General features: G+C 42.9%; 2 protein-coding genes across 2 annotated transcripts; both read right to left on the bottom strand.

Moving 5' to 3' along the window:
• Nucleotides 1-213: 213 nt before the first annotated feature.
• mustn1a (musculoskeletal, embryonic nuclear protein 1a) lies at nucleotides 214-1,246 on the bottom strand. The gene is made up of 3 exons (XM_010881599.4): nucleotides 1,095-1,246; nucleotides 837-966; nucleotides 214-495 (listed from the first exon to the last, which is right to left on the bottom strand). Exons 1-3 carry the CDS (start codon nucleotides 1,203-1,205, stop codon nucleotides 398-400), a joined length of 339 nt encoding a protein of 112 aa, XP_010879901.2. The 5' UTR covers nucleotides 1,206-1,246; the 3' UTR covers nucleotides 214-397.
• Nucleotides 1,247-4,820: 3,574 nt separating this feature from the next.
• rft1 (RFT1 homolog) lies at nucleotides 4,821-10,316 on the bottom strand. The gene is made up of 10 exons (XM_010881600.4): nucleotides 10,043-10,316; nucleotides 8,423-8,508; nucleotides 8,215-8,331; nucleotides 7,805-8,096; nucleotides 7,506-7,640; nucleotides 7,097-7,357; nucleotides 6,523-6,667; nucleotides 6,282-6,387; nucleotides 5,550-5,799; nucleotides 4,821-5,238 (listed from the first exon to the last, which is right to left on the bottom strand). Exons 1-10 carry the CDS (start codon nucleotides 10,103-10,105, stop codon nucleotides 5,074-5,076), a joined length of 1,620 nt encoding a protein of 539 aa, XP_010879902.2. The 5' UTR covers nucleotides 10,106-10,316; the 3' UTR covers nucleotides 4,821-5,073.
• Between the last annotated feature and the right edge of the window lie 276 nt (nucleotides 10,317-10,592).

Genomic DNA, 10,592 nt, shown 5'->3' with positions numbered 1-10,592 from the left:
AGACAGTGAAAGCTGGAGCTAATAAAACAAGGACTGGAAGTGACTACATAGCTCAGTGATGTCAACATCCACCACTAAACACATTTAAAAGGATCAGGGCCAAAATCTTTGTCTGCCTAAAATGCATGCCCAAGTTTAAGTAGAGCCAACACATGCTAGTCAACAGACTAGTTGACATTAACTCCTTTTTTGAAAGTAAGACTCCTGAAACAATGAGGGTTGAAGCTTTTACTTTACTTTTACATATCAGTCCTTTAGCAGATGCTCTTATCCACAGCAATTTTCAATTCATTATTAATAGAAGATAATCCTAGACCACGAGGCCCTTTAATGTGGCTTCTGTGAGGGTTTCAACACGGCCCAGGCTGGAGTATAACAAGTGGTGGCACTGTCTCTGCTACTTCCTGATTGGTCGAGCTTGGGGCTTGTTGAAGACGGTCTCTCCCCCTGAACGCACATTGCTGAACACAGACGGGGCAGCTTTACCCATACGCTCTGTAAACACAACACAGATCCCACAAGCACTGTGAAGTCAACCACAGCCTCTATGTAAGACTGATATGTATAAACATCCATGGTTGATTGTTTCACAGTTCAGTGAGTTTCCCTGACTTGACCATCTTTAACTGCTATATATGGAGTGGAAACCTAATCACTGTAAGGCAGGCCCCCTCCACTTGGGATCCCACTCTTGTCCAACAACACTCTTCACCATACAGTCTATGGTTGTTTCCAACCTTACGTCAGTGATTAAAAGCACAAACTGGAGGTTAACTACACTCCTTCCCGCTAGACTTTAATCCTAAAGGCATGGCTATAAAAGTCCTACTACTTACCGCACTCCTCCATCACTTGTATGGTTTTGCCCTTCAGCTTTCCTTCGGAGCTCAGGTTATCCTTCGCTCCAATCAGATCCTCCGCGCTCACCTCAGGACGCTTCAGCTGTCCCTCCTCCCCATCTTCTGGCTGGTGGGAAGAATTAGAAAGGAACATTTGCTTATGTATTTCTCCATGTTTACTAGGCAGATAAACTGTCAATGAGCTCTTGGGGAAATTGCCATGTCTCCCTCCCAAGCACAGCCTTGTATTCTTACCTGTGACATGACAACTGACTGAAGTAGTGTGTATATTGCTAGAATCACTGCTGCTCTCTGTCTCAGTCTTTCAGCTTTATCTTTCCCTATTTGTCCTGTCCAGCCTAACATACCATGTAACTCTCCAGGGGGGCTGTTATTCTGTTCCCAGGCACAGCAGATGATCCAGTAGGCCAGTGGACTCCTCCCCTATTTATTCTTTCCCTCTCATTCTCCTGTTTGTTCTTCGGGAGTGAATGATGTAATCTCTATAGTTGGAATGGACTGGAATAGTTGAAACGCCCCACGGACACATAACAGACCACAAATCAGTCAAATGCTCGACACCTCCTCTGATGACATTTTCTCTTCTGTTTCTTATTTTGCCAAGACATACTGTATTCCTGTCCCCAAAAATAACAACAAAAGCAATTTAACACTCAGCACTGTCTCAACAGTCAGATGTTTGTGCAGTTCCCACATCTTCCTTCTGTTCTGTCATCATGCTGTTCCTCTCGATTTGGAGGTGGGTGGTGACAGAAGTCTCACATTAAACCTAGTAGAACCTTTTACACAGTGAATCATGGAGAGAACAGCTGGAGCGATAGTGGACTCCCAACTGTAGGTCCTCTGTAGCTCAGTTGGTGTTTGCGATGCCAGGGTCTTGGGTTTGATTCTCATGAGGTGTAATTATGATAAAAACTACACACTCACTACCATGTCGCTCTGGATAATAATGTCTGCTAAATGTCAAATGTAAAGTGGATTGTATTCAACTTTCATGTTATTACCCTCAGTGTTGCTAGCCCAAACCTTCATTGGTGGGCCCTACCTTTATTTTATATTTATGATTTAATTCACTAAAGGTAGTTTCCTGAGAGAAAAATTACAATACTATTGGATGATAATAAACTGATTTTATTACTTCTAAAAACAATAATTTGAAATTACAATCATTCTTTTAACATTCAGATAAGAAACTAACAGATCATGAACATTAATTTTGAGGTTGTTTCATGACACCTCATTTTAGTTTACTTTATTAACCAGAACATATTTTTAATGTTAGCAAAAGCAATGTAAAATCAAGTAATCAATAATGTGAACTTGAATTGAAACTTCAAGACATTCCCCGACAGCCCTGATTAAAAAAAACAAGCTAATATAATATAATATATATAATTCGAAAACATAGAAAAACAATCTGAACTACTGTAGATAGAGGAGTAACAAATACAACGACATCTTAAAGATCTTGTTCAGTTTTGCCCTCAGTGCCAGTCATTTTTTAGATCATGTTGGAGAAAAAAAAAAGATAAAGCTGTTTTCCTCAAATCAATCTCCAGCGTGGATATTCAATCTGTAGAAATACATGGAAAACGATTCTCTATATAATTTGATAAAGCTGCCTTTTGGAACTGAGAAACCGATAAGAGCCAGGACTGGGTAAAATGGCTTAGTGAAGAGCTTCAGTGCACACGCACAACACATAACTCTGGTAATGATAAATGCTGGTAAAATGCCAGTTTGACCCTCTATAAAGTGGCACAGATGGCAGGACCCAGCTTCAGCCCCAAACATTCCAGTACTGTTGTCAGGCTAAGCAACACCAGCGTATGGCCGCCTACCTCCTGTCAACACACAAAAACAAGAATTAGTAAGTGCGTGTTATGTGTGTGTAACAGACGTGTAGATGGGGGGCAACAAAACAGCGCAGTCCGTATTTAAAGGGCTACATACACACCCCCGACAGAATGGACTGGGTCTTAGACCACGTCGACTGAGACACAAACTGAGGACGTTTATTATGAGTCCGCTTGACTTTTTGTTAACGGCCGCCGTATTTGAGTACCTGTACATTATTTTGATATGAAAAACTTTAAAGTTACTGAAGTAACACAGAGGAGCCGGGCAGCAGCGCACATGCATTAACATTCTGTAGTCAGAGGAAGTTTGTTTGACGATAACGGGTTTACTTGCATGCAGGACAAGTCCAATATTGTTTTTGTGGGGGAAGACAGGAAGGCTGCAAAAAGTTTTAGAAAACAACTGGAAAGTGGAGAGTAGGGATCTCACTTCCCAAATCAACCCCTGCTGCCCATACTGCCGGCCCAGGGGTTTTGGTGAAAAGATCCTTGAGTAACGAAAGCTCACATTAGATCTGCCCCCAAAGGCACACTGTGGGATTTCTAGATTCAGTGAGGAAGACGGCAAATTCATCCACTATCAAATCAACCAGCTGAAGTTCAGACGTAAAATTATTAAAGGAACATTTAAGTATTTTGAGGCATTTCATTTTATACCAAGCCAGACGTCTTGAAATGGATACTATCATAGATAGTTGTTGGTAGCATTTGAATATATCGTTTGGTAGTTATTGGTAGTTTTTCACAATAGATTTTTTTCAAAATGAAGGAAATAGTGCAAATTGTATTGGTCGAGCAATAGTAGTGTGTTGATGTTTTAACACCTCACTTAACATGAGCTAGATAATAACTTGAAAGCACACCCGGTCTCACAGGAAGAGAGCATAAGCATTCGTGCATAACAGGGGAAGTTGGTGAACCACTGTACACAATTGGTGGTGGCATGCACACTACAGTCAGCCAAAATACTAAATAAGGAGACGATGGAGCAGGGAAATCATGGTGCTTGGCTTTAAAAGTATTTTTTGGAAGTACAACCCCATTTCCAAAAGTTGGGTCGCTGTGTAAAATGTAAAGAAAAACAGACGAGATCTCAGTTTCACACCTGCAGCCCACACAAACAAAAATCTAATTTCGTAGGGAGTTTTTCCTAGCCACTGTGCTTCAACATTGTTGTTGCTTGCTCTTTGGGGTTTCGGGCTGGGTGTTTTGTAAAACCAGGTGTTGTACCAGTGAGGCAGCAACAATCCAAGTTCAGGGCCAGCTCAGTCTACTGGTAAGCCAATATAAAGCCTAAACTAAGGACTCAAACTCAGCTCTCCAACAGCACTCGGACTGACAGTCAACATACTGACAGTGTCTGATGTCCTTAACCAGGCTGGACAGCACAGAACCACACGTTGATTGCTGTCACCTGGGGATGAGTGTGGTCTCTGTAGCCGGTGTGTGTCCAACTCATCCCTCCTACATTCTACCTGGACACCTCGCCCACTGATCCTCCTATTCCGTAACACCGGGAGTCAATATATTTCCAGCCCCCTACCTGGTCCCTGAAAATGTGTACTAGTGGGGCCCATTCAGCAGTTCTGATGAACTAGGCCACGTCCACGACGCTCCAGCCCAGAGGACTGATGTCCAGAGCTTCTGGATCTCGACCCCGACAGAACGCACGCACGCGCACACACACAGCAGGGTTACACAGCCGCGCACACACACTCCTGTCAACGCGGGTCTGTTTGTGTGTAAGTAGCAGTAGAGGGTGAGCCGAGGGGTTTCCTTCACTGGCAGTGGGGTCAGTCCTGGGGGTATGGATCTGTAGTAGGGGTGAGACAGAGGGAGGAAAGGTTCCTTTCTGACAGTCCAGAGTCCCCCCCCTCCACTCCCCCCCACTGGGAGAGTAGTCCTCCTCCAGTCCTTCTCCTGACAACAGGTAATTCTTTCTATAAGTACATCTGCAAAACATTGCCCAATGCAGTGTACATTCACAGACATCCTACAAATTCGGGCTTGTAGATATATTTGTCAATATTTAGCAATGTTTTGGAACAAACATGGGACAAGATGCTTCCATCTGATCAGGCATAGGCTACATCAAACAGCATCTGCGTGTGTGTGTGTGTTTATTAATCAGAAAACACATTTGGTTACAAAATATGGTAATTTGCAGGTGAACATGTTTTCAGTGCTTGGTCATACACACACCACACCAGCTGAAACTGTTTTGCCAGTGACTCACATTCTGACTTCCACACTAGTCCATGACAGGGTTCATTTGGATAGCAGCGGTTTCTGCTTTCCTCTACAAGTCACTGTCTTCAGCTTTCTCCATCCTTTGGTCATTCTGATTATGTCTACTATGTGTGTTTCTTCCCATAGCGAGGTAACAGCTGGGTCTGGACAAACTGAACAAGTTTGGTCTCTGTGAGAAGGACAGTGACCAGTACACCAAGAAGACACCCAGCTCCCACGGCGATGTGAGCCAGCCTTAGCAACCATCCTCCATCACAACAGAACATACCCTGAAACAACAGAGCAGAGATGAAAGTCAGATCTGATTGTCCGTAGAACATAGACAAGGCAACCAGGCTCAGTATTATCTGGTATGTGCTGAACATAAATATACAATTGTTTATATTCTCCCATTTGTGTGATAAGAGACAGAATCAACTGTATTTACTAATCAACTGAATTTACTAACTGTAAAATAAAGTATGTCTTTTAGAATTTATTTAAACAAGGAGTCACAATGAGGCCACGGTCTCGCTTCCAGGTGAGTGTGACTGTATGATATGGAAGTGAGTGAGTGGGAAGCCTAATTGGCTCGTGGTACCTCAGAGAGGGAGGTGAGGGTCGCGCTGAGACCCAGGGCCAGCATTACAAGTGGGGAGGGCTTAAGGCCGTGAAGGGGCCTCCACTGGCTGGAAAGAAAGTAGCGATGGATGTAGAGCAGGCTGTGTGAGATACGCAGGCCCATGTTCAGACAGTTAGCCAGGATGAAGCCGATGGCCCCTGCCCACCATGTCAACACGTACGACAGGAGGAGGAAGGACACGGACAGGGCAAGCATCACTATGTTATACCTGGGGACAGACCACAGCGCGAAGCAACATTTCACTTGTCAAATGCTAATTGTAACTTCAAATAAATACAACATTCCATGAATAACAGAAACATGGCTGTATACAAGTAGTTCCATGAGAATTGATTTGTAGGGGAACGTCGCCGGAAGATGACTGGCCACCCCCCTAAGTCTGGCTCATCTCTAGGTTTCTTCCTAGGTTCTGATCCTACCAGGGAGGTTTCCTAGCCACTGTGCTCTTTGGGGCTTTAGGCAAGCTATCTGTGTAAACAGATAACTACTGACATAAAAATAAAGCTTTATAAAATACATTTGTTTGATTCCTGTTTTCTTTTATGGTTACCTGTCCTGCATCTGACAGGTTATATGTGCATATTTAGTTGAATTCTCTAGTATAGAGAATAGTCCTTTGCTTGGGTCATATATAATGTTTTAGTGCTTGGCTCCTGATGGCTGTGTATGTGTTAGCCTGCCCTAGCTCACCTGTCAACCTCTTCTTTACTCATAGCAGCAAAGACAAAGCACTCCGACACTCCATTAACGGCCAGAAGTAGAACATAGCAGCTGTAGCACTGTAACAGACTGGGCCCTTCAACAAAAAAATAAATAATGAATTACACACAACCACTCACATCCAACCAGTATCTTCAGGAATCGGTTCATTGCTAAAGAGTTCTTCTCTATAAAGTTTGATTCTTTTAACTTCAAACATAAATTGACTCACCTGCACCACTGCTCAGCATAGATCCCCCATAGATGTCAAGGGCCAGGTGAGAGTATGCATAGCCAAACACTGTAATGATCAGACCAATCACAAGAACCAGCTTCAGCAGACACTCTAGAACCTCAGCTGCTATGGCAACCTCCTCCTGCAGACCAATCAGCAAGCATTATCAATGCACATGCATGAAGGCGTGTCAGCCAATTTGGATGATAATTTAGCTACTGACAAATCTCCTCCTCCTGTGTGTTCTCTCTCTTTTGCTGTCAAACTATCTGGTATCACATCAGATGTCAAATCTGTCAAATTATATATAAGAAATGTTTCTCATATATACTATACTGTATGCCCAAACTCTAAATCAACTGGACTTCCTCAAAATGAAAAAAGATATTTGATAATACATTTATTTTTATGTCCTGTCTAATACATATGTTGGAGTTTAACCATAACCTTTTCAGGTTCCACTTTAAAGTATACAGTTTCTAGATTCTAAATATGCAGTTGCAATTGACACATTTTTAGCCACTGACAAATGGTGACATAAGTGACAATTTTTTGACCGTCAAACTCTGACCTGCTTCTGTTGCCTAATGTGTTGCCCCCTCGTCAGGACTTTAGCGAAGAAGACATAGAAACTGTCCTCGATGGGCAGGAAGATGAAGCGGGCCACCATGGATCCCAGGTTGTTGACAATGTCATACACTCCCTGCTCCCCAAAATTCAGCACACTGAGGAAGGTCATGACGTAACGCTCGCCCTCCGTCAGAATCTGCTTCAGAAAGGACTGCTTGAAAAAGCTCCATGTCAGCCTGGCCAATGTCCAGTCAATCAGCAGCTACGGACGCACACAATGGGACAACATCCTATTACAAACCCAACGTAGTATTTGGATGAATTAATTGGCAAACGCATGAACCAATCCGTCAGTCAACTGCTTTCAGGTGTACTGTATCCGAGTTTCATGTGGAGTTGTGGTGTGCTACCTTTCCTTCCACTCTGGCAGGCAGCAGATCTGCCATACGCTGGAGGGGGAAACATTTGCTGTTGGCCTCCTCAGAACCTAGGAAGCGCAGGAAGTAGACAACATAGCACAGGACCAGGAAACCTGTGTAGACCAGCTGGAAAGGAGCGGCAAATTAAAATGGTTAACCCTGTGGACCATTCCCATTAAAACCCTGTGACCACACTCCCTAAGCAGTGATAGAGGTAGGTAAACACACAAAATGGAGAGATATCCGATCATCATTCATTGGCCAACTGCATCATCCAACGCCTTTTGTACCTGAGCAGCCGAGAAGATGTAGAGCCCCCACTGAGGAGCAGAGACCACCAGCACCACTGTCAAAATGCACTTCGCCACCATGGCCAGGCTCTCAGCAATCACTTTCAATCTGACAAACATGTGGGCCTGAGCCAGGACCCAGAGCGGCTCAGCCAGCAGCTCCTGCAGCGCAGACAAGGCAAAGAGCCCCACAGCAGGTCCGTAGTGGGGGATGGTGTGAGGATCGGGAACCTCCAGGAGCCACAGCCACACACACACCAGGAGGGAAGCCCACAGTACGCCCAGCGGCAACCTGTAGACATGGAGTGGAAGAAATAGTAAGACAGCAGACAGGGCTCATGAAAGACCTCACTGTTCTGACGAGACCCAACAAATCCAGTAGTACCTAGTTCCCCTATTGTCCCACTCACGTCAGCCATAGCAGGTTGATGACTTGTCTCCAGTTGTGATCTGTTCCACCGCTCAAACAGGCTCTCCTGAAGGCCTCTCTGGACAAGAAGACCAATGTGGAATATAGAAGAGTCAACCTGAAAGCAACAACACGTTTCTGTTTGACTGCAAGTTCAGGCAGTGAATAGGGCAGCACATGGAATGGTTTTCAGAAGAAATTAGTCTTACCTAACGTTGACTACGCCAATCAGCTCTTTGGATACAAAGCGCAGTGTAAAAGCGTTTAGCAAAAAAGTGAGCACACGAAACATGACCTAAAGAGCCAAGAGCATATTCATTAGGAAGCAAATTCAGACTTATGAAATGAATGCCTTTTTACAATGAAACCCCCAACCTCTGACTTCAATAATTTCAAAACAATTGGGAACGTGTTGGGAACAATTGGGAAATTCAATCTCCGATTAGGAAAAATAGTTTTCAGTGCTCATTCAAATCAAGTCAAAACTCAATCCCAGGACTTTTCTTACCCGAAGATCACAGATGTCACAATTTGTGTTCAGATTGTTTTTTTAATTTGTGTATTCAATGTTTAATTGAATGAAACAGTGCCAGACTGAACACAGTTCCAAAACAGTGAGCATTTGTGGTTTGGAGATTCTGTCTGCATGACCACTGTGCCATAAATATCTAAATAAATAAAACATTTTGTGACCACATCTTTCCGCAGGGAGAGTCTATGGGAGTCTGGAGAATGGAATCACATACACCAACTTTATTTGATCCAAGACCATACAGACTTGTGAGTTTTTTACAGATAAGTGGCAAGTTCAAGATGCAAGTAAGCAGGGTCTGTGGTGGTCAGTTTCTGGATGGGAAACCAGATCTAACTGGAAGTGGTGTTGGAATCCCAGTAGGAGGCACTCTTACCCGGTTATAAATATCACATCCCATGCACTAGGGCAGAAAACGGGACATTTCCCTGGGTAGGGTGACATTTTTCAGATAGGACGTAAAGTAGGTGTCCTGGAACTGATCGTTAAAGTAGCTGTGTTAACCCGAATGTCAATACCAATACCAACATTACCCTAATGATCCCCAGCTAATTCATCCTCTTGCCTCCCCTTGGAACTATTACTCAGATCGTAGCTGTAAATTGTGTAAAATACCATAACTAGCCTGGTCACATGGTTTATACTTGTGTACTTGTGCATCATACATATTTTGTATGTATGATGCACATATTTACTAACTAATTCATACTTGTTCATAATTTACATTGTATATAGATTAGTTACATTACATGGATGGTATAGTTGGCAAACCCTTGCCCTAACTGGGATTCCGGATTTATAGCTGCAATCCATGTTCTGGGACCCGATTATAGTTTATTAACGACATATAATTGAAATCGTTAGTAAGCTAGTTCCTAGGTCTTTAACTCCTTAGGTATCCCCTGATTTTGTAGTCCTGAGCAGTTAAACCTAATTCACTAACCAACCTTGTGATGATTAGCTGACAAATCTAATCAGGTGTGCAAATTCTGAAATATATCAAATACATGAAATGTCTTTAGTACAAATAGACCCGGATCTTAGCAAAGAAATGTCCAAGAAGTTAAGTTGTCCTTAAGTCCCAAGAGTAGCACACAAACACGGAATACACAAATCAATTCAGCCAAGATTCTCTCATGTGAAATAGATTACTATCATTTGCTACTCAATGCTTTGCCACATACACTACTCGAATCATTTGCATGATACAAAACCATCTTAAACGCGCCATCTTTCTTGCCATTAGGTACAAATGGGAGTTCGACACAGATCAGTGTTACACAGCTAGCTATTTTACCTGAAGTAAGACATTGTATGATGCAAGAGTGGAGGCATTCTTCAACACATCTTGGGTACTCATTGTGAAGAAGCTTGTCCTCCTTCAGGGACAATGTTTCTCCAGATAATGAAACGTGACATGGAGCAGAATCAGAGGATCAACTAAAGTGCATCATGAATGAAATATGTACTCTAGCAATTGTTGTGCCCTTTGTCGGGTATAAGATACGACCAAACGAGATTATTTTTCTGCTTGATTCACACGCATACTTCCTACTCAACTTCCGTATATATGAAACGTCTTTACGTCACTAAGTAAACCGTCAGGCACGTGTACATCATATACGTGGCCAGTAGGAGGCGTAGTCACTCTAGACTATGATGGATCCACCTAGCTATGTTTTCTGATTCGGAGATGTACATACGAAGTGCCATTATACAACTAATTTGATTTAACGTTTGTCTGTACAAATCGAGCAGCACAATTATGATATCAAAGTACATATTACAAACAACTAAATAACATTAAACAAGTGAACAAGGATATGCTTATATTACTAAATCTTTTG

The sequence above is a fragment of the Esox lucius genome, chromosome 17 (genome assembly GCF_011004845.1).
Source record: "Esox lucius isolate fEsoLuc1 chromosome 17, fEsoLuc1.pri, whole genome shotgun sequence".
In the NCBI taxonomy this organism is placed as follows: domain Eukaryota; kingdom Metazoa; phylum Chordata; class Actinopteri; order Esociformes; family Esocidae; genus Esox; species Esox lucius.
Note: the sequence above shows the minus strand (reverse complement) of the source record. Positions and strands in the feature narration are given on the sequence as shown.